At 38.8% G+C, this 27,890-nt stretch overlaps 1 protein-coding gene across 9 annotated transcripts in view; it reads left to right on the top strand.

Moving 5' to 3' along the window:
* Window positions 1–27,890, top strand: part of LOC109073185 (calcium-responsive transactivator-like) — a 91,587-nt gene that overhangs the window by 28,059 nt on the left and 35,638 nt on the right. For 6 of the 9 annotated variants that reach the window (XM_042750125.1, XM_042750128.1, XM_042750124.1 and 3 more), the window contains 4 exons: window positions 7,192–7,276; window positions 13,690–13,819; window positions 14,051–14,218; window positions 15,675–15,836. In XM_042750125.1, coding sequence (XP_042606059.1) covers window positions 7,192–7,276; window positions 13,690–13,819; window positions 14,051–14,218; window positions 15,675–15,836 — 545 coding nt within the window. The remainder of the gene's footprint in view (window positions 1–7,191; window positions 7,277–13,689; window positions 13,820–14,050; window positions 14,219–15,674; window positions 15,837–27,890) is intronic. The other 3 variants (XM_042750126.1, XM_042750129.1, XM_042750127.1) reach the window with 2 other exon arrangements.

Raw genomic sequence — 27,890 nt, 5'->3', positions numbered from 1 at the left:
CTCTGGTAGGATTGCAGAGTAAATGACAGCAGAAGGGCACAGTCAATATATTTCATTAGAATCCAGCTGATTAAACCTCTAGGAGTTATAGAAGACAGTGGCTCATTTAAGCATTTAAACTTGTAACAACTGCAACCTTTTGGCCAAATGGCCAAATGGCCGCTCACTTCCTCTAATGGGCAGTAAGTTGAATCATTATCACAAGTTGTATTGTTAGCAAACAAAAAAACATGCCACCTCACAAAAAAAAAAAAAAAACCTTTTCCAAAATGGCCACTTATGGGCAGGCTTATCATAATAAGAGTCCTAAGAGGCCAACAAGAGTCAGCCTATGCAGCATGCAACAGACAGAATTATAATTATAATTATTATTAATATTATTTACTAAGGGCCAGTCACAATACACTTTTCAGTCCTTTTCCTTCGACTTGTGCGGATGTGGGAGACAGGAAATGCAAGCTCACGCAAATTTCACTGTGTTTCAAAGTTCAGCTTTGAAGATATCGCCAATAGAAAATAATGCAGAGTTTAAATCTGCAGGATTGCAGCATTTCAGTACAGTGCAGTAGATTGCATATTTTTACATTTCGGATGTATATAAACATGCTGTAAATGTGACATTGTATTATGACCATTGCAGGGTTTGTCAAAATTTTGCTTGCTCAAAGTCTAGTGTGACCACGGCTTTAGGTTGTAAAAGAAGAATGCTGTTTGTATGACAAATTAGAAATGGGAGACACTGTAGGATCTTATTAGTGAGAAGGTATTTTTAATGGGGCAAACCAGAAAACAAAGTCAAAGAGCATGCAGGGGTCAAAACCAAAAGAAACGAAAGTCCTAACAGTAAATCTGAAAGACAGAGCTGAGACTTTAAAACAAACAACAAATGGGCAGGGGAACTGAAACACAGGATGGATCCAAAATATAGGAAAACACTCAGAATTGCAATACAAATATTGGCATTACTTGGTGGAGAAAGACCTTCACGGGTGGCATAGGTCAAAATTAGAGCGAGGCCTGCGTACTGCTCAGATTTGATAAAATAGTGCTACGCTGAGTTGGAGACACAGAGTAGAGGAACTGTTGAATAAAGTCATTATTTTTGTTTTCTTCGTGTACAAAAAGTATTCTCGTCGCTTCATAACGTTACGGTTGATCCACTGATGACAGATGGAGTATTCTGACGATGCTTTTCATACTTTCCTGCACCTTGACACTGTTATTTATTTGGCAGTCTATGGGACAGTCTCAAGCCTCCCAGTTTTCATCCAAAATATCTTAAATGGTTTTCCGAAGACGAACAAAGCTTTTACGGGTTTGGAATGACATGGGGGTAAGTGATTAAAGACAAAATTTTCATTTTGCGGTGGAGTAACCCTTTAAGGTTCGAAAAAAATCATATTCCACATACTGGACATTATTGTTTCTCCTTTATTCCCCGCCTTTCTGAAACACGTTGTTTTTTTACAAAGCTTGTCTGTCTGAAAAGCGAGGTGTGCACTGATTGGCCAGCTATCCAGTGCGTTGTGATTAGCTGAATGCCTCATGCGTGTGACTGTGATGCATGTCCCGGTCAGAACACCGGGACAAGACCAGGGCCCGGTTTCCCGATAACGCTCACTCTTAGCGCGGTAAGAAGACTCGAAAGATATATCTTGCCAAAGTTGTTTATGTTCCTAAGTGTGTTCTCCGAAGTGTCCCTTAGGAAGCTTCTTAACACGCTGCCTCTTACGTCCGACATTACAAAGGCGCTGTCCCAAGTGAAGGTGCTGAATTAGTTGGCATCGATTGCACAGGAATCGATTTTGAACTTCACGTGAAGGTGCATTACAGCGTTAAGAAAGACAACACGTTCTATGCAAATGAAACATTCCTCAAATTATTCCAGTAACATTTATTTTAACATAGTTATCCGTAAAATATAGACTATTAATTAAATTATTAAATTGTCAGTAATATGTTCACACGTGTTGTGACGGGTAGACGAACCGGGTATCCCTCGCTAATCATCCACCCTCCTTATCCCATTGTGCCACTTGTGCAGATTCTTGACATGGGTTTAACGACTTCTAAAAAATATGTAATACACTTTTATATTAATGGTAAGGTACGTTACAATCTGAATTCCCCTGCATGGCGCAGAAGGGCGTTGGTGACAGTGTGGACGCACCTCCACACCGAGGTCTTGCTTAGGCCGTAGCCCTCTCCCACGACCTCGATGAAGCTCCCTATAGCAAAAAACCTTAGCGCTGCAAGCTGCTGGACTTCAGGGCTTAAAGCAAAATTCCGCCACTTTTAATTATCAAAAGTGATTGCCAATTTAAAGCTTTAGTGACATTACGAAATAGCCTAGGCTAATTACCACCATATTAGTTCTGATACCAAATAAAGTCAACTTCATAAATACCTGTACAGAGCCGTCTCTACGTGGTGGCCAGGGGTGGCACCGGCCCCCCCTGAAATTTGGCTGGCCACCCCAGGTGACCCCCCCAACCACCAGATGTCTTGCGATAGACTTGTTTTAAGTAAATTTCTAACTGCATCTGGCAGTGGCGGATCCTGGCATGTGTAGCTGCCTACGGCCTTTTTATTGTCTTCTTTATACTTAATTTTAGGCTGTTTCTATAGCGTGATATTTGACATATCGAGAGCGCGTAATGTTACGTGATCCATGTAATGCGCGAGCACGAATCTCCACTCGCAAGTGGATTTCCTTCACTCACACAAAACTGCATGTGTGCTTTTAAATATAGGCTACATTGTTCTTTTATGAATTGGCTCTGCTTGTGCTCAAAGATTACGTGTATGCTCAAACGTTCTTGCATCACTGAAGACTAGAAGCGCCTTTTTTCTAATTCAGATGAGGAGTAGGCTTATCTCATTAAATGGAAGCAAGCTGATTATAGTCAGCCTCAGTTATTTATTTTATTAATAGCCTTCTTATTTTAGTTAAGTGCTTAACTTATAAATATGCATTTATTCAATTGTTTTATTAAGTGCATTTGTATTTTGTTGTTTTTGTATATAGTTTTGCAATAAAAGCGTATTAACCAGGTTCCAGAAATAATTACTGATGGTGCTTCTGAAATTAGTGAGGGTGCTCTAGTCTTAATGCCTATTTTCACATATTTTCTCCCGTCTATTGCTTTGGTCATCATTGTGTCAATCACTGCTACTTCGAGAGTGAATCCCACATAAATATGCAGATGTCCCCCCCGCCAACCTCTTTTGAGCCAGTGCCCCAGACTGGCCACCCCATTTAAAATGCTCTAGACACGCCCCTGGGCCTGTATCCATTGGGAACATATTTTATTATAGTCTTAAAATGTCCATAACATAAAATCATTTTTGAGCCACAACATTGTCAACATACCATAGTTGGACTTGTACTGCGCTGCGCTGATTTCTAAAAACTGCTACAGTGGCGGCGACTAGCGTCTTGAGCTCAAACAACGCTAAGAGAGAGCTTACGAATGGTCCAGACCAACCTTACGAAAGTGTGACTTACAGAAGATATACTTAGCGTACGAACTTGTCGGGAATCGTGCCATAACATTAAGAGAGAGGTTAAGGAATAGGTTAAGAACTACTTAGTGATAAGAACGTTTTGGGGAACCAGGCCCAAAGCAATAAAACCCATTACAAACTAACCATTTGTTGCATCCAGTGGGGACATTATTATGGATTATAATGACTAATACTAGACTTATACCTAATTCAGATAATCACTTCAGTTAGAAGTGAGCTCCGTGCATGAACTGTGTTCCCATTAACATGGTCCCTACACAGTGTTCATTGCTCCCTACTCCCTGAGCAGGGGAAATCTGTTGAAGTTACCTCACTTCGGAACATTCGTTCACGGATTTGTGCTGCACAACGTCTTCACACACGGACAGTGTGAGATCATTTACCTCTGTAAATTAATACAATTTCAGTTTGTAAACTTAAAACTTAATTAAAAATTAAAACTTAACCACTGATTTCTAGTTGTGTCCTCTTTGGAAGACCAAACAAATTATTTTCGCTTTCACAACAAAACATTCAACATGTCACGACATTGCGCTGGCAGCAACAGCGAGTTCAAAGGTTATACCTTCTTTCTTTGCTTGAACATTTGGGCGATGTTATGCAAATCTTCCCACATCGTGACGTAGACATGCGAGTCTTAACTTTTATAAAGAATACTGTAACTCTTTGGGTTTGAGACTTTAGTCTTTGCAACTTTACTTTAAGGATCTTCTTTATGCACCAAGAGCTTGTAACACTCCAAAGAGAAAGCAAAACTTGAAATCTCATCATATGACCCCTTTAAGAAACATAAGTAATGTCTTAAGCGAAACAGTGGTAACATGTAAATGTTGCATTGAATCCCAGGATAACTACACTGTAGCTTGCTATAAAGAATGAAAGTCTCTTGGCAGTGAGGTCCATGACAGCTAGGACTTGGTAATCTGAAACAAAAAGAAGACAACAGTCAGAAGGTGCACAATAATATGCAATAATATATGCTTCTTATATTTTAACAATAATATGCTTGATATTTATAGATGGGAGGGAGTGAGGGGTTGCGGGCAGTTTGAGCATACTTCCCGAGCTGTAATGCAACGTATATACTGTATATCCCCGGTCTAATGAAAGAATGGTAGTGGCTGGAGCAATTTGTCAGCTGACCGCAGCACTATGCCTATGTGACCTGACTGAACTATCGCTGAGCTCGATTTTGTCATTTGTTTACCACTAAACAGGACATATCGTTTGTAACAGGACATATTGTATGTTGTAGGCTATGTGTGATGTGCAGTTTCTGTACATTAAAAAATATAAAATAAAAAAGAAAGTCACAAAAATAATCATTTGTTGTGTTTGTGTATGTATGTGTATGTATGTGTGTGTGTGTGTGTGTATATATATATATATATATATATATATATATATATATATATATATATATATATATATATATATATATATATATATTTAAGAAAAATGTAAATTTCACCTGAGATATCACTCAAAAAAGATAAGTATGAAAATATAATTTACAGATAGAAATAGCAAAGTGCAAACATTTTTCCAAAACATTTTACTACTTTCACTGCACTACTAACTGCTTACAGTACTTAATAATTATTTTGCATGTGAATGCATTATTTGAAATACCGCTTGAATTTTAAATTTTAAATTTCTTACAAATATTCAGCAGTTCTATGACCAGATATAATATTCAGCAGATCACCAAAAAAAAAAAAAAAAAAAAAAAAGAATAAATAAAGATATATTTGATTAGCTCTTGGATTAACATACATTTCCTCATACTTTGTATTTTTTCTATTTTAAAATCTAGAAGTGGGCTTATCAGGTGTGTGAGTTTATTGGGTCGCTTCCCCTAATGATGTATAGACATGGATGGTAATTGATTCCATCATGTTTATTTACAGTGCTGCTTGGTTGCCTGCTAGTCCTTCTTTGTTGTATTAGGCTTGTTTCACACATAGTCTGTAACAGTAGGGCTGCTGCCTGTTTGCGGTGTATACAGCCATCTGGCCAGCGGTTGCCCACTCTGTGACCCGCTCATGTTCATTTCAGTTCATTTCAATGATTACAGATTACAGCCTCATGCTAGAATATACAAGGGTTGGACAAAAAATGTGAACACCTATTATTATTTTTATTATTATTATTATTATTATTATTATTATAGGGTTAACATTTGTGTCCGATTATCTTTTATTTATCTATTTTTTTTAATTGTCCATTATCTCTGGGTTGTATATTAATGTAGTATAAGTTGTGTTCAGGAGAATTTAGTGCAAGCTTTGGGTGAAGCTGGAGCATCTTTAACCATAACAGCCCTTTTGTTTGGTATTTTAAGAGCAACAGTCTTTGTGATTATGACTGCAAACACAAAGCACAGCAAGACTTTATCAGCAAAGAAGATTGGTTGGCAAAAATCAAAAGTGAACAATGTGACATCGAAGTGTTTCTAGACAAAACAGAACCTTAATATTTACTTCGAAGACCCTGTTTACACAGACACTGACCATATAGAAGTTCACGAAGCCAGCATCCATGAAAGAGCTGTATCTGCTTTAACTTTAATCACAGACACTAATGGTAAAAGGTGAAAAATATGGAGTCATGATTGTGAAACCTGGACAGGTGAAGTACCAACTTCAACATCTGCCATGGTCAGAGAAATCACCTGACTTGAATATTATCAAACCTTTATGGATCATTTAGGAGAGGTGAGTGAGCAGTGGATTCTCTGAAGCAACTGGCAAAGGATTTGATAGACAACATAGACTATTCAGAGGTGGTATGAATCTACATTGCAGGCTGCATTAATAGTGGTAAAACACCTCAATACAGAAATAGTTCCCGCGTATTCACATGATTTTGTCCAACCACTATGTATTGTAATTGGTAATATGGTAAACCAGGTCATAATCATGTCCTGTGATAACTGACAGCATGCCACATATGCTGTTGATAGATTCTGAATTGTAAATAACCTAAAAATCCTTAATATGGTATTCTAGGCTTGATTGGGTTGGGGGATATCTTGATTGGGTTGGGGGAGTGCATTTGAATTTGGTCTGGTGTGTCAACTGGGTTTCCATCCAACTATTTTGTTGCTCATTTTAAAAGTGCGCATAAAATGTCCTGAATGGAAACACTTAAAATGTCAACTCTCAAAATTCACATACAAATTCATTACACTAGGCAGAGGTGGATTACCTAGCATTTTGCATTCATTTGCAATGGACTGGCCCAACAAACCATTACATATAACTGCTCAAATGAACCGTTAGACGAAAGGAGTCTGGGGACAAATGGGAATTTTTCTCTACTAAAAGTTGGAAAGACAAATACATTGTTGTTAAACAGTAAATTGAACACATTGTACCTCTATGCCTCACAGCATCATTTTCATTCCTGTAAAAACTAACTGGCGCTTCCCTGACTAAGTTCTATTACACTTCTTCTGCAACCTTTTTGTATTATTTCTTTGTTACAGCAAATACAGTTTTTCTCAGAGCATCATGAAGAGGCAGCCTCCCTCAAGATTCACATTTTTTATTCAAGTTTTTTTTAGAAATGCGCATAACAAATGCTAAACATTTTGGATGGAAACTCAGCTCATGAGCCATTGGCTTGCTCTTACCAATGATGTCTCTTGCATCTTCCCAGGTATCAGCAGATATTGCACAGAAACTTGGTCTACCTAGCAACAATAGCAGACTCTAATCAGAATATGCAGTCTCTGTTACCAGCGGTATGTTATGACTGGAAGCTTTAACAGCTTGCTTTCTTTCATGCTTTCTTTCTCCCTTTATTTCTTTTTTCTAAAACTATGACAAAGAGTGGTGGGATGACACTTCAAAACTTTATGCCAAAATCTATGCAGCATGATGCAAATGATCACTTACCTGAATCATAATAATAAGTACACAAACACACATGCAGAGTATTTTACCTCAAGGTAGAGCTGTCCCAAATAATCCAAGGGATTTTGCTGTGGAAGCAAGATGATACAAAGCCCAAGTCATGTACTTAACAGTGGCAGACGTTACTACTTCTCAAATCTTGTTTCTTTTCAATATTCAATATACAGCATTGGTACAACAAAAACACTCAGTATTGCTTTATAAACCAGATCATTTTGAAAGTAGAGGAAAACAGACATACAGGAAAAAAAGAAATGGGGGTTACTAGATATACTATCATTAGATTACATCCACGTCATCATACATCATCTAGCTCCTACAGTAAACACACCTATACTGGTGTGCTGATTTGGATAAGAGTATTTTATTGTCATTCTTTATTATTCATCGTATATACAAATGGGAAAACACACACATACATATCGGAGATCACGCAGCTCACACATGCAGGAGCAAAGAAACTTGTCAACAATGTAAAATTGAATGTAAAATAAACCGATTATTGCTTTTCATTAAAATCTTTATAAATGACAAAAATGATTTACATTTCTGGGTCTGTTTGTTCGCATAGGAAGCAATGTTGCCTCTGTAGCTACTTTATGCAGATAATTCTCATACCCCATCGTTTGAAGTGTGGTCCTGAAAAATCTTAATTTGAAAGGCTGTCTGGCCCTTTCCCCCATCCCTACTGCTCCAACCAAAAGAGAATCGAGACACCCCTACCTCTTCACAGTAAGGGGAAGAAATGAGATGGGTCTTAGCCATCTCTTGAAACAAGGGTCTTGTGAAGATTTCCAGTGAAGAAGCCTTTCCTTTTTGGCTGCAATTAGAGCCTGCTGGGGGATATGAGGAAAAGTACCCATTACCTCAGAATATCCAAGAATCAGAAAAAGCTTTATTGCCAAACTTTATTTATACACACAAGGAATTTATCTTGGTGACAGAAGATTTGAGTGCAGAAATCATAGGCATTGCAGACATACATATAATTTAAGGTAATAAAAATAAATATAACAATGAAGCAACAGTTCAAAGAGGAAGTCCAGTGTGATTTTTCCCTGCTCTTTTCCTCCCTCTGGAGGTATAAAGTTCTGGAGGTTAATCTCAGCAGTCCTGACTATCCATTGTAGTCTCCTGATGTCTGATTTGGTAGCTGAACCAATCCAGAAGATTACAGATGAACACAGGACAGACTCATAGATGGCTGAGTAGAGAAGTGTGAGAAGCCCCAATAAAAATAGCCAGATTGTGGTCAGGTTGAATATAAATTTCGAAAGCCCTTGAAAGCAATTTAAAAATGTTTGACCAAAAATCATACAAAATAAGACAAAACCAATATGTGCCAATGTCCCCTCTGCCATCTTGCACCTATCACATTGAGGTGATATGGAGGTAAATATGTTGTGTAGTCTAGTTTTGGAGTATTGATGCTGGTGCATAACTTTAAACTGAATCAGTTTATATCTAGAATTTAGTGAATTCTCCCCAGACTTCATCAGACACTTCATTCAGTTCGCCAGACCAGGCTACTTTAAGTTGGCTGGTGCAGACAGATGTTGTAAAAGCATGGACAAAACAGCACACCAAATGTATCATTTCAGGATTAGAAAATATCATAATATGATTTTAAGGCTTATTTGTAAACTGTGGGATATTTTATTAAAAAAATAAATAAATAATTAATCGGATTTAAAATCAAGGAATTTCTCAATAGAAAATTTCTGTTCACCAAATTGTTAACAGTTCTGCTTTCTGTGAAGGGTAGAGCTTGGAGAGGGGCTTGGCACTGACATAACCTCCGCCTGAACCCATAATGGAAAGGTATCATGTGACATGTCATCCAGAAAACACTTTTGTCAATAAATGAGAGCCCTTGCATTTGCTGCCCAGTAATAATTTTTAAAGAATGTAAGGCCAAGGCCTCCACAATCAGTAGATTTTACTTAATATCCCACAAATATGAGGGTGGGCCCTTTTCCCACTGATAACATAACTGCAGGAACTAGGGGTGTTGAGGGTGCTGTCGACAGCTATTTTACTGAACTGAATTTTAAGATTACACAGCTTTTAATTTTCAATATTTGTTCATAAAATTACTCTACAGATTATTTTGTTTTTATATGTTGTTAACTTTTGGATAAGAGAGGTTTTTGGCTGTGTTTACACTTTGCCAATATTTATTCTAATGATCTACATGTGACTGATCACCCTGTAGCTAGTAGGAGTAACAAAATGATTTCCCTGTGTCCAGATTTGACTGCAATAATAAAAACTGACACTTCAAATCAACATTTAAATATAAAATTTTACTTAGTCTTTAATAATGCCTACAAATATACCCAAATGAAGAACCTAATACAAGTAATGTGCTTTATGCCTTACAATCTCACGTTCTTTCTTCAGTCTGCACAGCGCCACTTCACCTACTATATCGAGGTCATATGAAGTGAAACTATTAGTCTTTTTTACTTGATTACTCTAATAATATCTTAGAACATTATTACTTTTTAATTGTCTTGATGGATAATCCATAAAAGAGAGAGTTACAGTAGTCAAGTCAGGAGGTGAGGAAATGTGGACAAGAATTGTGGCATCTTTGATATTTAGAGAGGGACATAGTTAAGCAATTACTGAGGTGAAAGATAGCTGTTTTGGTGAGAAAGAAATGTTAATGAAGAAGGAGGTAGAAGGATCCAAATGTATGCCAAGATTTCTAATTGCTTTGGAAGGTCTAAGAAGGACACCAGCAATATTAGCACTCAATATAGAGACAAGGTGTAATTTGAGAAGGGCCGACTAGTAGTAAATCTGTTTCATCAATATTTAATTTAGGAAAATTACAAATCACCCAAGCATTGATGTCATCAACACATGCAGGAATAGAGTTGATGGGGAAAGCAGCAGTTCATTCATGTGGAGCTGAGTGCCATCAGAATAGCAGTGTAGGTTAAAGGGGTCATGAGAGAAATCCAATTTTTTTATACTTTTGCAATAAAAGAGACCTTTGTACCATTAAAAAACTCCTGTGAGTTTCCTATCTTAAAACGTCATAATAGACAGAAGCATTTATTTAATCTAGCTCCAAAAATAGCTCATTTGGATAATGTGAGCTCTTGGACATTGTCCAATATATTTGCATATGACTGCCTCAAAATAAGTGTCTGTGTGAAGTGTGAAAGCTGAACAGTAGCTCACTGCAGGACAGATCAAGACGCCGGTGCGATTACTTACTCTTAAAATGCTCCCTCATTTTTGGTCATACAGATAAGAGTAATACATCGTTTGAATCTGTAAAGACATTTATTTGTGGGCACAATAACAGCGAAACATTGCGCTTTTGTAAAATAATGATTGTAAACAGGGTGCGCTTTCTGGCATTTCAGTCTTTGTGAACTTGAGCGTGAAAATTCACGTTCTTGCCTTACAGACAGAAAAATATATCTATAGAGAGTGAAATGTCTACTTTCACATGAACCAATTCAGATGGAAAACAGATAATCTCAGATTATGTAATTTCATATGAAACCTGTATACAGGCATGTCCACTTCTGTGGAGATGGCGAGTTACTGTCACCGACTTCATCTCTTAAACCGAAAACAAAGAAAGCGCTAGTTTATCAATAAAAGATCAAAATGTTAATGTAGTCTCCTCACTGTTTTTCCCTGACACATTCATAATCATTACTTCTGCCAGTGCGCTATGGCAAGCTTTATGCGTGCACCTGAGCACTTATTAGGCTATGTAGGCTATTAAAGGCTCATTATAATGATTTAAATGGTGTATTAATAAATATGTGAATAGTCGACTATTGCTCAAAATTAATGACTACTAGTCGACCAGAAAAATCTTTAGTCAGGGGCAACTCTTAGATAGATAGATAGACAGACAGACAGACAGACAGACAGACAATTATTGTGGCCTAGTGAAAGTCACGCAATGGACCAAGAACAGAACCCTGGGGAACACCATGAGAAAAAGGGCAGCAATAGACTAATGAATATAGTTATATAGTCTTGATGGTCAGACAAGTAGAAAATGAACCAAGAGAGGGCAGTTACAGAAATACAGAGAGCAAAACAGAAGATGAGAATACTGTGAGAGATGCAGTGCCAAGTGCAGACGTCTAAGAGAATCAAAATACTGAGTCAGTGACAATGAGGAAATTATTGACCACTCAGAAGTGAAGAGAGCAAAAGCCTGATTGGATTAAAACAATCTGATACAGATGGGATTGTAGTTAAGCAACATTCTCCAGCAATTTAGACTGAAAAGGAAGATTAGAAATCATCAGTAATTATGTATATCAGGAGGGTTGAGGCCAGGCTTTTTTAAGGACTTGGGGTGATATTCGCCGTTTTTAATTCTAAATGAACAACACCGGTACTACAGAGTTGCCAAACGAGGAGCAAAATGGGCATAAAAATTACAGACACACAAATAGTATGAACTTAATCAAAATGACAGGATTACACATTCTTGATTAACTGATAAGATAAAATCCACAAATCTGGAGGTCGGCCTTTTACTTAGACATTTTCTTGTTTTTGTTTATTTTCATGACTAAAGAGGATTAAAAATATTTCAGGATTTCCACACAGTGTATTCCCTCCATTTTTCCTGTATCTGAAGCTAAGTACTAATAATCAACCACTATAAACATGGAACATGCTAGAAGTTCACAGAGCGCAGTCACTTTCATTTATTATATCTGTTATTTATAATGCTTTTTAAATTACTTAAAGGAACTTTCAGGGTTTATTACAAATTAAGATCAATCAACAGCAATTATGGCATAAAGTTAATTACCATAAATATTAACAAAACAAAATATTTCACAAGCTGTAAAGAAAATAATGTTTCAAAAATATAGCCACAAGACGTAAATAATAGTTTTAACAATTTTTAGTGTGAAAAAAAAAATGTTCTATGTATAGTTATATCTGTACTGAGATCAGTGGTCTCACAGAAGTGACTTTTAAACCAAGCAGATTTCTGTTGGTCAGTGAACTTGCATGACCAACTTGAACATGAGCAGATCTGCATGTGTAACTCCCATTTGCACAGATTCCTATATTAATCAGTGGAATTGGCCTAAGACATTTCTACATAGCATCAGTAGACATAACTGTACCTTTAGCCCCCCATTGTTTGCATCTGTGTCGTGTTTCCCTCGTTACCCATGTGTATATAAGCCCTACTGTTTCCTGTGTTCATCATCAGGTGTTGTTCTTATATGGTGGTGTGCTCAGTTTTGTTCCCTTCATTTTTATTGCTTTGACTGTTATCACCTGAAATAAAACTACTGTTTTACTCTCCCTCGTGGGTGAGTTCACCACCCATTAGAGTTTCCAGTTTTGCAAATTAAGAATGTGTTATGATGTGTAAGGTACAATGGGGCTAAAGACACCTTAAGGAAACTGTGCTTTTCACTACTCCCAAAATGTATGATTGCACAAATTACACATTGTTATTGAACAGTGGTAAAGCAACACAGTTTGTGGGAAAATAGATTATAAAAGTGGTATGTTTTAAAAACTTGTGAGGTGGTAAAAGGCTCACAGACCCTAGGCAAAAGGCACCCAGCAATGATACAAATACTTTAGCTAAAGTAACAAGTTCTGCATGATGTTTTCAAATATGATTAAAACGTTAATACTTGTTCAGAACAGTCGCTTCAGCAAATTTTGCACTAATTTTATAATAAATAAGAAAAATCTAATTAAAAATGTAAATGTAATGTAAATGTAAGTAAATTAATTCTCATTTGCAAAATAAATGAAAACGCTTATTGCCTTCCCTGGGAATCGAATGCTCTACTGTTTGAGTTAAAAAAAAACTGTACTGTTTTTTTTTTTTTTTTTTTTTTGCCATCTAGTAGTTGAAATAAGAAAAATCAGAAGTGCTTTTAAGCATTCAGGGGATGCTGTCGGAAGTATATGATGATTTTCAGTTTCACTGAGGAAAAGATTTACGTTCATTAAACACAGACTGTTCTGCCTCCACTTGTTATATTAGAAAAAAAAATGTTTTTTTTTTTATAAATTAAAATTGGATAGTATGACGAGCGTAATAAGGATAACTGAAAATGTATATTAAAAGACGGATATATAGTGCACAGTCACTTCACATAACAAGAATGGCTAAAAATAACAAAATCAATTTTTATTTTCTTATTTTTTCTTCTTTATCTGTTCTTTATCTCTTTCTGTTTGTCTTTCTCTTGCTTTGTCTTCACTTTAGCCTCCCAACCCCAATCTAAACATAGGTCCAGGTGGCGGAGGTCAGTCTCTGCACTCTCGGACTAATATGAATGATAGTATGGGCACTGGCTTGCCACCCACCTTACTAATGCAGAGCCAAATGAGCAATGGTGAGAACCTCTCTGCATCCGAGAACCACTTGCGTGCCTGTGCAGTGCTTGAGCTTGCTTATTTCTTTGTAGAAAAGTTCACTGTATGTGGTACTTACCCCCCCCACCCCCCACCCCCCGCTTGCCTGGCTCTTAACAACACTATGTGCCCTTTCATTTGCTATCTTTGTGTGGTGGTGTTTTGATGAACTGAATGTGTGCTTTATCCTGACTGTGAGTGTGTGTTGTCAGGCCCCAGCCATGTCCACACCCAGCAGCAGCCCAGCACATCCATGAGCCTGCCCGCCAGCAGCCATGGCACGGGGCCTGGGTACAGCCACTCAGCGCCCACCTCTCAGGGTCAGATGGCCTATTCATCAATGGCATCTCGTGCCAACCTCAACATGCAGTCCAGCCAAGGTGAGCCCGGGATGGAGCTCACCTGAAAGTCCCATCCAGAAATCAATGTAATTGGACAAGAGAATGGGGGATGAGGGCATTAAGGAAAGATTTATTCAGAAATAAATGGTCATGTATGGTATGTATTTAGATATATTTTGCATAAAGAGAATAAGGCCCATTTTAGCCATGTGCACACTACAATTTAATTTGGTTATCAGTTTACCTTTTAGTGATTTATGCCGTCCTGTACACACACAGTTCAGTAAATCTCAGGAGTGACAACAGCATTCTACAATCAAATTGAATCCCAAAAAATGCAGGTAGTGACAACCGCATTTACAAAAATGCTACGCAATGTGTACGGAACTGAACTGAACAACTAGTTCTTAATGACAAATTTAAACGTGCATCAGAGATGTGTCTCTCTGTATGTTTGTGGTGCAAGAAAACCACAGGGAAAGTGGCATGAGCTTTGACTCATCCATGTCAGATCTTACTAGAAAAACAGCAAACAAGAACAAGCCCATAATAAACAGAGAAAAATCCAAATGCTTTATCTTAAAAACAAAACTATATCAACCTGCTCGCTTCAATATCTCAGTATGTGTGAAGCAAAACACAATGGCTTTGTTAAAGGTGGTTTAGATAAAATTGCTGAACATAAGTCTTTGGTCACTATAATATTACTTTTGACAAAAACAGTGGATACCAAACACACAAGACACCATAATGTTGATATGGTGACCACACTGTCAATGGAAATTTGAACACAAATTTATAGAATCCTGTATTTAAATGTGTTTGCTGAAATGAACTACTGAAATTTTACAGTGTAGCCTTTGACATTTTTCATGCACGATTCCACAAATTTTATTGTTTTTATTTTGACCAAATTATATTTTCTTTCCCCTAACTTACCCCTCACACAAAATGTTCTGCCATTTTAGATTTTCAAAAAAATTCTGTATGATTTTAAAGCCTGTTTCCTCATGGGGACAAAAAAAAAAAGTCCCACATTTCCCCACAAGGATAGTAATGGCAGTAAATGTTGACCATGTGGAGAAATTTGGGAATACCAGGTACACACAGAAACACACATTTTGGAGAAAACTTTAACAAAGTCATGTTCTTGACAGGTTTGATATTCATCCATGTGCTACTTGAGTTATTCATCTGCATGGATAAAGATACTACATTAGAAATATCTCTTGATCCTCGGGAGACAGATCAAACACATTCAGTTCATCAGCAGGAGGCTGCTACCTTCCTCTGCGTTCTTTAAATCTTTAAAACCCTGAAACTTACAGTGTTTCTTTCTTGACTCTACCCCACCTTCTTTTGGTTCTCAAAATCTGTACAGCAACATTTTAATCCTGGATATAACCTCAGAGTTTTAAAACATTTTTTGAACATAAGACACTTGTTTACACTGTCATTTCAATGTTGCAATGTTTGTGGTGCTGGTTCCCATTAGTTTCTATGATGCATCAGCAAGGCACTGGACCCCATTACTCATCCACCTCAGCAGGGGATCAGCACTACCAGGGCCAGCAGACTGGAATAATGGCACAGGGAAACCAGGGGAATATCATAATGTCACAAAGGCCACTGGGAAGTTATTGTGTCCCACAACAAGGTAAGAGCTGTGACCATTATTTTATTCAACTAGTTTTGATTTTTCTGCTGTTTTCCTATGTTACCTGAAGCTGTTTAGGGTTATGTTTAATTGTGCTGTACATAGATTTGCAGAGGTGTAATCACAAGTGCTAAGTTTAGTAATTGTTCAGCTTTTTTTTTCTTCGATGAAATGGCATTTATTTCAATACTTGTCAGAAAGTAAAAAAATTCTAAAAGGATGACAGTCTGTTATTTCACTGAAGTCAGTGTACTTTGGGAGTTATAAATGCATTTAAATGTTGAAGCAGTGGCAAAAATGACATTCACCAAGTGCCAAATGTGAGTAAAAATTAGCCTTTATGAGTATATGTAACCGTGTCATTTGCCAGTTGGACGGCAACTTTTTTAATTAATTCTAACAATGCCTGGGAACATAATTTATCCAACTGACAAATCACCAAGAATGTGTTGTAATTATATAAATATACAATTATATAAGATATAGCTACATCCAAGATGTAATGTTTGAGAGATATGTTGGAGGTTTTCTGTCTGTGCTATTTTCCAATTGCCAGAACCAATGTGTGTGACAAATGTAGGGAGAGTACTAGGGATGGCCAACATCCTTGCAAAATGTTACCACAACTTGCTTTATTTATTTTGCCACTAAAATAACTGTTCAGACAAAGAAACAAATGGGTATGGGACAAACCTCAGAGACAGGCCTCATTCCCTGAAGAAGGAAAGGAAAGGACAGGACAGGACGTGTGGCCAACTATGGTGTCCCATACTAGTTTTTGTGCTCTGCATTTCACGCATCCAAGTGCACACACACAGCAGTGAGTAGTGACCAACACACACACCGTGAACACACCCGGAGCAGTGGGCAGCCATTTCTGTAGGAAGCAGTTAGGGGTTTAGTGACTTGCTAAAAGGTCTCACCTCAGTCATGGTATTGAGAGTGGAAGAGAGCGCTGTACATTCACTCCCCTCACCTACAATCCCAGCCAGACCTGAGACTCGAACCTGCAACCTTTGGGTTACAAGTCCAACTCTCTAACCATCAGGCCATGACTGCCCCCAAGAATGGAGACCTTGATCCAGTTTTACTAAACAGAGCAAATTTGCAAGAGAGCGCAATTCCAAAAGAGGGTGTGGAAATTTCTGAGGGAGATTTACTAACAATGAGCAAATTAAAGAACACAAGTTCAAGTTGAGCTTTATTGTCATTCCGCTACAGGTGTGGACATACAGTGGAACAAAATGTTGTGCCTCACAGGACCACGGTGCTACATAAATACAGACATACAACAAAAAGAGTTGAGAAATATTATTTTGACCTTAAAAAAACCGCACCACATATATGTTTAAGTGTTAGTTTAATTTTTCAGTGGTTGTTAATAGAGCTTAGAAGTGATTTAACACACACCTGGAGCAGTGGGCAGCCAATTTTTTTGCTGCGGTGCCCGGGGAGCAGTTGGGGGTTCGGTGCCTTGCTCAATGGCACCTCAGTCGTGGTATTGCCGGTCCAAGACTCGAACCCACAACCTTAGGGTTAGGAGTCAAACTCTCTAACCACTAGCCCACAACTTCTCCACAATGAGGTGAAACCGTATAAACCTATACACAACTAACCTACTGACAGACATTTATTTTATATAAATATACTATATATAAAAGTTTACCTATACATAAGCTAAAAAATACAGACTATAAAAATGCTTCACATAATACTATACCTATACACAACTAACCTACTGACAGATTTTGACTTTAAATACTATATATAAATGTCTACCTATACATAAGCTAAAAAAAAAAAAACGAACAAAATACAAACTATACAAATGCTACACATAAACACTGTATCTATACACAACTAACCTACTGACAGATTACTGTACATGTGCAAAGAGAAACATAAGTCAAGCAGCTGGCTGGGGAATAGTGCAAGATGATTTGTAGTGCACGAGCATGTAAACACATATTTGAGTCTTAAGTGGGATTACGTACACACAGCAGTGTGTGCGAAAAGTGTCTAGTGCGCATAGAGGAAGTTTCAGACAGTTTTTCTGTGATGTGGTGAGGTTGGGGGGTGGAGGAGAGCAGATGGTCCATGTTTCAGGAGGTGTAGAGGGTTTGTGTGGGAGTTTCAGAAGAGGGCTGGGTAATTTGAGTTCCCTCTCTGTAGTGCGTTTCATCGCTGTTGCTGATGAGACCTATCACAGTTGTGTCATCTACAAACTTGATGATGTGGTTGGAGCTGAACTTGGCAGTGCAGTCGTGGGTCAGCAGCATGAAGAGCAGTGGGCTGAGCACACAGCCTTGTGGGGCACCTGTGCTCAGTGTGGTAGTGCTCGAGGTGTTGTGGCCGACACGGATTGACTGAGGTCTTCCAGTTAGAAAGTCCAGGATCCAATTACAGAGGGAATTGTTAAGGCCCAGCATGTTTAGTTTATTAATGAGCTGTTGTGGGATTATTGTGTTAAATGCTGAACTGAAGTCAATGAACAGCATTCTGACATAGGAGTCTTTATTTTCTAGGTGGGTAAGAGCCAGATTGAGGGTGGAGGAAATTGCATCATCTGTATAGCGGTTTGGACGGTATGCAAACTGGGGATGACTGCCTGGCTCAGCGAGGTGTTGAAGATATCTGTTAGGACATCTGTCAGCTGTGCAGCACAGTCTTTCAGTACATGGTCAGGTATGTCTTCAGGACCCGCAGCCTTGCGTGGGTTAATCCTAGATAGGGTCTTCCTTACGTCGGCTGGAGACAGACAGAGCACCTGGTCATTGGGAGGTATGGGCAGTTTTTGTTCAGGTGTGTCATTCTGCATTTAAAACGTGAATAAAAGTGGTTGTGAGTGCATCCGGGTGGGATGTGTCATCATCACAGGCCTGTGGCGGGGGCTTGTAGTCTCTGATGGTCTGAATGGCTTGCCACAGGCTCCGTGTGTCTCTGCTTTCTGTGTAGTGATTGTTGATTTTTTTTGAGCATATGACCGTTTTGCATTTTTGATGCCACAGGACAGATTGGCTCTTGCTGTTTTAAGGACTGCTTTATCTCCTGATCTGATTGCTACATCTCTGGTCTTTAGCAGCCCACGAACCTCTGCTGTCATCCACGGCTTCTGGTTTGCACGCGTGTTGATGGTCTTGGTGACTGTAACATCATCAATGCACTTGCACATTGCACATACACATATGTAACATCTCATTTACATATCGACCAACGCAATATACCAAGCACTGCGCAAATTAGTGTAGTCGCGATTAACAATAAAGAAATAAATAAGCCACAGTACATTGGAAAGAACTGGAGTACCAAAAAATGAAGGGCTGCAACAGTTTTGATAGAGCTGATATTGCAAGACTCCTAGTTGAGGGTTCCAAGTCGTTTTTTATTTCCTGAAGCAAATTAAAAATAACATGGCTTGGAAAATGATATGTTCGAATGATGTGGTCTTCTGGCATTCATAATAAATTAATATGTGTGGCAAAATCCTCTACCTTCTACCACATGCTCTCTGTTCTCTGCAGTGCCTCTCTTAGCCACAAATTGCATCCATTGCAAGCGCAAAATAGTTTAAAACATGCTTTATTTGGGCATTAAATAATGGTCCAAATGCCAGTAATTTAACGAGCGTAAACACTGGTAAATCTTGTTGCGTGATTCATTTGAATACTCTTCTCCCATAAATTTTGCGTCTAAAAGGGAACTCCTAGAAATGCATATTCAATAAGGTAAGGCACAAAAATTACTGTGTCCATGCCTTTTCAGTGCTAATTCTTCACTGCGTGTCTTTAGTAAAACCTGACAGTAATATTTTAATGCCAAGAGACGGTTTGCGCTGGCAAACCAGATTTCAGGATCATGTGAGAGTCAGCTGACCTAAATTCAAAGCACATTTTGCTGATCAAAAATGTCAGCAGGTCTCCCGCCCTCTTGGTGGAAGTGAGCATGGTCAGGAATGTGAAGCTCAACTGACGGCTCAAAGGGAGCTCTCTGTAGTCCAGTAAGTACCACAGAGAGATTGCAGGAAGGGATGAGCTGCAGTCTTGGAGGATTCAACCTTCTAGCCCTTCTTAGCAACCTGATGATCAGATTGTGCTTCCCCTGGGACATACCATCCATTGTGCATGATGTGACGCAATGCCGGCAACATAAATTTTCAGGGTGAAAGGGGACAGCCTCCTCTCCAACCCCTCTTGCAGAAAGGAAAGCACAACACTGATCGGACATTTCCAGGGGCTTCTAATGTGAAAAAAATGTGAAAAGTAACTTCTAGTAAGAATAACACAACTCGACAAACATACTCCAGTTCAGGGCCTAAGCCTGCCTAGTAGAGGGGGCTAAAGCCTCAGTGATAATGTTAATCACAGCCTGTGATAGGCCACTTAAGTCTGCCATGTCCCATCCAGGAGCCACAACTGGAGGTTCCAGAATTCTTGACACAGATGCCAAATGGTGCCCCATCCCTGAGAGAGGAGGTCCTTCCTCAGGGGGATTTACCAGGGAGGGGCTGTCATAAGGAGCATCAGGTCTTAGAATCAGGTATGGGTGGGCCAGCAGGGCACAGTCATCAACAACTTCTCGTCCTCCTTGATCTTCACAAAGTCTGTGCAATGTGGCTCACTGGGGAAAATGCATACTACCCCCGGGTCGGGGAATGCTGTAGTTTGGGATTTGTTCAGGGAATAAAACAGCTGGTAATGGGAGGTCTCTGTGGAAGAGAAAAGATGAGCTGGAGCACCTGGGTGTGGAGTCTCTATTTTCTCAGGATGTCATGAGAGTGCATAAGCTGCACGATTGAGCTGCCCAGGGATATAAATGGCCTGCAGTGATTTCAGCCACAGCTGACTCCACAGGAGGAGATGGCAGGTGTTTTGCACCGCAAGAATACGGTGTCTTGATGATTGATGTACGCAACTATCGTAGGTTGTTCATCCGGATGATCACATGCTTGCCATGAAGCAGTGGCTCCAACCAATGTAAGGCGAGCAGCTTAGTGGCATATCAAGGTAATTGATATGCCACTGCATTTGAGGTCTTTGCTTGGGGGACTGTGGCTGTGTCACCCTTGCATACAGCACCCCAGCCCAATCTGGAGGCATCTGTTGTGACAACAACATGCCTCAACACTTGTTCTAAGGACAGTCCTGCCCATAGAAAAACAAGGTCTTACCATGGGCTGAATAATGAATAAACGGTGTAATGATCACCCGCCCATGCCATGTCCATCTTGGGAATCGGCTGTGCAGCCAGTGCTAAAGAGATCTCATATGCATCAATCAAGCTTTATCAAGATAATAAAGAGATGCTCTGCACAGGGAAGAGTTTGCTATTTTTCCCAGTTGACCTGAAGCCCCAGATGGCTGAGGTGCCTGAGCATCAAGTCCCCATGCTCACACAACTACTTTGGTGAAGATGCAGGCAAAGCTTAAAAGGGAGGATATTGTACTGGTATGTTTGACTCTTCAAAGCAAACCAAAGAAACAGTCTGTGTCGAGGTAAAATTGAGACGTGAAAGTACACATGCTTCAGATCGATTGCTGCAAACCAATCTTATGGTTGGATGCAACATCTTGAACGGGAGCTTGTGTAGGGCCTGATTCTTACTTTAAGAATTTGGGCCATGTAACTGATTTGAGGAAGTTTTGAGAGAATCAAAAATTCTAGTTGATCTTTGCTGGAAGTTGCATTAATAAGAGTGAGAGAGAAAAACAGTTTAATCAGAATGAGCTTTATTGCCAGGTATGTTTACAAATACATTGAATTTGTCTTAGTGACAGAGGCTTCCACGGTGCAACAGAATGACAGTTACAAGACAAAACAGATAATAAAAGAATAAAAATAAAACAAGTAAATAGGAAATAACATTATACAAATTGACAATTTGTATGTAAAGGTATATTACAATAGACAATTTTGTATGTACAGGTATATTATGTGCAAATTCGAAATGTAAACTAAGTATGTGTGTTAGAAAAATAAAAGTACAAGTCTATAAAAAGTGTTGTGTATTCCACAATTATTGTCAATTGTTCATAAAATGGATTGCCTGAGAGAAGAAACCGTTTCTGTGCCTGGCCGTTTGGGTGCTCAGTGCTCGGTAGCATCGACCAGATGTCAACAGTTCATAGAGGAAGTGTGCTGGATGTGAGGGGTCTGGAGTGATTTTGCCAGCCCTTTTGCTCACTCTGGATAAGTACAGTTCTTAGAGAGTGGGGAGGGTTGTAACAGTGATTCGCTCAGCAGTCTGGATTATCCTATGTAGTCTTCTTGGGTCAGATTTGGTAGCTGAGCCGAACCAGACTGTGTTTGAAGTGCAGAGGATGGATTGAATGATGGCAGAGCGGAACTGTTTTAGTTGCTCCTATGGCAGGTTGAACTTCATCAGCTGGCAAAGGAAGGACAACCTCTGCTGGGCCTTTTTAACAATTGAATGTCCCACTTGAATGTCCCACTTCAGGTCCTAAGAGGTGGTGGCGCCCAGGAACCTGAATGTCTCCATTGTCATTACAGTGCTGTTCATGATGGTGAGTGGGGGGAGATCAGGGGGGTTCCTCCTGAAGTCAACGATCATCTCCACTGTTTTGAGCATGTTGAGCTCCAGGTTGTACCAGACTGCACCAGACAGCCAGCTCTTTAACCTCCTGTCTGTAAGCAGACTCGTTGCTGATAAGTGTGATGTCATCTGCAAACTTCAGGAGCTTGACAGAGGGGTCTTTAGAAGTGCAGTCATTTGTGTACAGGGAGAAGAGCAGTGGGGGGAGAACACAACCCTTGAGGTCTCCGGTGCTGATCGTACGGGTGCTGGATGAGAATTTTCCCAGCTTTACTAGCTCCTGCCTATCTGTCAGGAAGTTGTTGATCCACTGACAGATGGAGGTGGGCATGGAGAGTTGAGTTAATTTTGACAGGAGGTGATTTGGGATGATAGCGTTAAAAGTTGAGCTGAAGTCCACAAACAGGATCCTCACATAAGTCCCTGGTCTGTCTAGATGTTGCAGAACATAATGCAGTCCCATGCTGACTACATCGTCCACAGACCTGTTTGCTCTGTAGGCAAACTGAAGAGGATCCAGCAAGGGTCCAATAATGTCCTTCAGGTGGGCCAGCATCAGTTTTTCAAATGCTTTCATGACCACATATGTTATGGCCACAGGTCTGTAGTCATTTAGTCCTGTAATTTTGGGTGTCTTTGGGATGGGGATGATGGTGGAGCGTTTGAAGCATGAAGGGACTTCACACAGCTACAGTGATCTGTTGAAGATCTGTATGAAGATGGAGGCCCGCTGGTCTGCACTACAAGGAAATGCTCTGTAAAGTCTACAATCGCACAACATTTCTTCACCATGTGAGTATGTGTGAGTGCAGCTTATATAGGGTGCTTCTTAATACTCAAATTTATGCTTCCTTGTTTCCTCACTCCTCCATCCTTGAGCTTGTGACCCGGAAACCTGTCAAACTCAGCCATCTTGAAGGACATCTCAATTCTCTAATTGTACCTTTGAGGAGGCTTCCAGAGGAGCTATGAGTGAAAAATAGGAATGTGCAACAGTGATTGAGTACTCTGCCATGACAGCAACAATCGATCATGAAAACGATGATCATGGACATTTTTTTTTTTTTGATTGGTTATAGCAGCACTTTGTCAAGTCAAGTCAAGTCACCTTTATTTATATAGCGCTTTAAACTAAACAGATCGTGTCAAAGCAACTGAACAACATTTATTAGGAAAACAGTGTGTCAATATTGGAAAATGGCAGTTAAAGGCAGTTCATCACTGAATTCAGTGATGTCATCATCCAGCTCAGTTCAGTTTAAATAGTATCTTTGCAATCATTTGCAATCAAGTCAATGATATTGCTGTAAATGAATGTGTCCCCAACTAAGCAAGCCAGAGGCGACAGCGGCAAGTAACCAAAACTCCATCTGAGAAAAAACCTTGGGAGAAACCAGGCTCAGTCAGTAGGCCAGTTCTCCTCTGGACAGATGAAACCAGCAGTTCAATTCCAGGCTGCAGCAATATCACATTGTGCAGAGGACTCAACAGGTTCCTGTGGTCTTGTCCCGGTGGTCGTCTGAGACAAGGTCTTTACAGGGGATCTGTATCTGGGGCTCATCTAGTTGTCCTGGTCTCCACTGTCTTTCAGGGCTGTAGAGGTCATTTAGGTGCTAATCCACCATCTGGTCTGGATACATACTGGATCCGGGTGACTGGAGTGACCATCTGATCTGGACACAGACTGGATCTGGTGGCTATGGTGACCACGGAATAAGAGAGAAACAGACTAATATTAGCATAGATGCCATTCTTCTAACGATGTAGCAAGTACATGGGCTAGGGGTTTATAAGCAATTGGCAATATTTTAAAATCTATATGATGTTTAATAGGTAGCAAGTGCAGTGTTGACAGAACCGGGCTTATATGGTCATACTTTCCTGGTTCTAGTAACAACTCTAGCTGCTGCATTTTGAACCAGCTGGAGTTTGTTTATTAAGTGTGCAGAACAACCACCCAATAAAGCATTACAATAATCTAACCTTGAGGTCATAAACGCATGGATTAATATTTCTGCATTTGACATTGAGAGCATAGGTCGTAATTTAGATATATTTTTGAGATGGAAAAATGCAGTTTTACAAATGCTAGACACGTGGCTATCAAATGGCTATCAAATGGCACACCTAGGTTTCTAACTGATGACAAAGAATTGACAGAGCAGCCATCAAGTCTTAGACATTGCTCTAGGTTATTACATGCAGAGTTTTTAGGTCCTATAATTAACACCTCTGTTTTTTCAGAATTTAGTTATAAGAAATTACTCGTCATCCAGTTTTTTATATCGACTATGCATTCCGCTATTTTTTCAAATTGGTATGTTTCGCCGGGCCGCGAAGAAATATAGGGCTGAGTATCATCAGCATAACAGTGAAAGCTAACACCGTGTTTCCTGATGATATCTCCCAAGGGTAACATGTAAAGCATGAAGAGTAACAGCCCTAGTACTGAGCCTTGACATACTCCATACTGAACTTGTGATGGATATGATACCTCTTCATTCACTGCTACAAACTGATGGCGGTCATGATTTAAACCATGCTAATGCACTTCCATTAATGCCAGCAAAGTTTTCTAGTCTATGCAAAAGAATGTTGTGGTCAATAGTGTCGAACGCAACGCTAAGATCCAATAGCACTAATAGAGAGATACAACCAAGATCAAATGATAAGAGCAGGTCATTTGTAACTCTAAGGAGAGCAGTGTAAGTACTATGATTTGGTCTAAATCCTGACTAGAAATCCTCACAGATACCATTTTTCTCTAAGAAGGAATATAATTGTGAGGATACTACTTTTTCTAGTATCTTGGACAGAAAAGGTAGATTTGAGATAATTAACTAGTTCTTTGGGATCAAGTTGTGTTTTATTGATGAGAGGCTTAATAACAGCCAGTTTAAAGGTTTTGGGGACATAATAGTCAGAAGAGGATCTATGACTTCTGGAAGCACCACTTTTAAGAGCTTAGATGGAATAGGGTCTAACATACATGTTAAATCATCTAAACCAACAAGAAGTTTATACAATTCTTCCTCTCCTATAGTAGAGAATTAGTGGAATTGTTTCTCAGGCGATCAATAGCAGCCTATCTGACGTGATACTATAGCTGACGGCTGCATGGTTACAATTTTTTATCTCTAATAGTATTGATCTTAGAAGTAAAGTATTTCATAAAGTCATTACTGCTGTGCTGTTGGGAAATCTCAACACTTGTTGATGCTTTATTTTTCGTTAATTTAGCCACTGTATTGAATAAATACCTCGGGTTATGTTTGTTTTCTTCTAAAAGAGACAAAAGGTAATCAGATCTAGCAGTTTTTAACCCTCTGGAGTCTAAGGGTATTTTTGGGGCCTGGAGAAGTTTTGTCATGCCCTGACATTTGTGCTTTTTTTCAGTTTCTTATAAATATCTAAATGGCTAAAGTCTAATCTCACTGTAATCAGCACAAACTGGGCTATAATAATATGTGAGCAGCATTTATGTACATGATTGTGTTTTTGAGAAAAAAAATGTTATGCGTGGTTAGTGAAAAACTAAAAATGTTAAATCACTTGAATAAGGCAATAAAACACATACAGAACATTGGTTCCCGGGACTTTTGAGAACTGGAGCTTGTAGCCTAGAAATTTTTTTTTTTCTAAATGATGTGAAAATCATCTTGTTTACTCACTTACAGAAAACAATATATTGATTTAAATTTTCTAAGACACTTTTTGTTGGTAAAAGTCATATGCGAGTAGGCGTCAACTATCATGAATTCACACCTGAGAAGACAAAGACCTCCATAATGAGCTGCATAATGAGCCATTCAGTCAGCTGTGTCACTGAGAGGGATGAGTTACAAGAAAGAATGTGAGGACAAAATAAATGTATATAATTTTATGTTTGTAGTTTATTTAGAATATATTAAATTATCCCACAACATAATTTAATACTCGCTTGTGAGTGCAGTTAAACAGTTTATTAGGAACAATCAAAGCTGACTTTCAAAGCTGAATTTTTTGCATCATTACTCCAGTCACACAATCCTTCAGAAATCCTTTTAACAATCTTATTTTCTACAAAAAAACATTTGTTATTATTATTATCATTATTATTATTATTATTATTATTAATGTTGAAAAGAGCTGAGAATATTTTTTTTCAGTTTTTTTTTAGGGGGGATAAATTGAAAGAACAGCATTGTTTATTTCATTTGTTACAGTTACATTTATTGGTACATTTATATTATTTACATCAAGCTTTTGAATGGTATAGTAGTGTATATTGTTATTGAAACTTCATAATATTTCACTTGATTATACATTTAGTCAGAAATTATAGTTTGGAAAAAGTCTTTGGAAAAAGTCTAACTAGTAAAATGTCTACACGTTATGTGAAAACTAGTACAAGTATATACATATATAAATAAATAAAAAGAGACTTACTCATGTTTATGATCTCTGCTGGATAAAGTGCTTCATTCTTTTTTTCTGAGGAAATCCAAATCTCAAATCCTCAACCACATCACATCTCTTTTGTGGGGTGCATTATGTCTTATTCCTCTCATCGCGAAGCAAACAGTAAAATAATAAAAACTTGAAGAACAATCTCGCTGCGTTGTCTTCTGTTGTGTGGGTGTATTCAAAAGCCGCGCGCTTCAGTGAAACATTTGAATCTCAAAAGCGCGCTCGGCGCGGGGGCGTGGTCGCATTAGAAGATAATGAAGGGAGACGTGAAAAACGGACATCGCGTTGTTTTCATATGGATTACTTTATCACAGAATATTTGTTTTCAGCAGCACTTGTTTAGTTTAAAAGTAGACATGTCAGGCTTTCTATAGATATCTCTCTCATGTCTCTGTGTTGAGTATTCACTGAGTTACAGTTCATTTTAATGACGCGTTTCTAAATCAAGGTAAGCGCAGACAAAGGCTGCAGACAGCACTCCTTGTTTGTTATCTTTATTTTATAAGTGCACAAAGTTTTGTTGTTATTATGTCTGTATACAAAAAAAAGTAGACCCTTTACAGATTCGATTGATGTATTGCTCTTATCTTTACGATCAAAACTGAAAGTTCTTTTCGGGGTTATCAGGAGAAAATACCCCAAAACGCGTATACGCGTTAATCGACTTCAGAGGGTTAATGCTTTTCTGTAGGATAGGTTACTTTCCTGCCAAGCAATACAAAATACCTATTTTTTTTTTTTCCTCCAGCTGCGCTCCATTTTCCGGGCTGCTCTCTTTAGGGTGTAAGTGTGCTCCATTATACCATGGTTACAGACTGTTTTCCTTAATCTTTCTTAAGCGTAAAGGAGCAACTGTATTTAAAATGCTAGAAAAAAGAGAGTCCATAGTTTCGGTTACATCAAGTTGTTCTGAGGTTTTGGATATGCTAAGGAATTGGGATAAATCAGGAAGACTACTTACAAAGCAGTCTTTTTTGGTAGAAGTGATGGTTCTACCATACTTGTAACAAGAAGTAGAATTTACATTTTTAGCTATATGAAGTTTGCACAAAACT

The sequence above is a fragment of the Cyprinus carpio genome, chromosome B23 (assembly GCF_018340385.1).
Source record: "Cyprinus carpio isolate SPL01 chromosome B23, ASM1834038v1, whole genome shotgun sequence".
Taxonomy (NCBI): domain Eukaryota; kingdom Metazoa; phylum Chordata; class Actinopteri; order Cypriniformes; family Cyprinidae; genus Cyprinus; species Cyprinus carpio.
The sequence above is the reverse complement of the archived record's forward strand: the minus strand, read 5'-3'. Positions and strand labels throughout refer to the sequence as shown.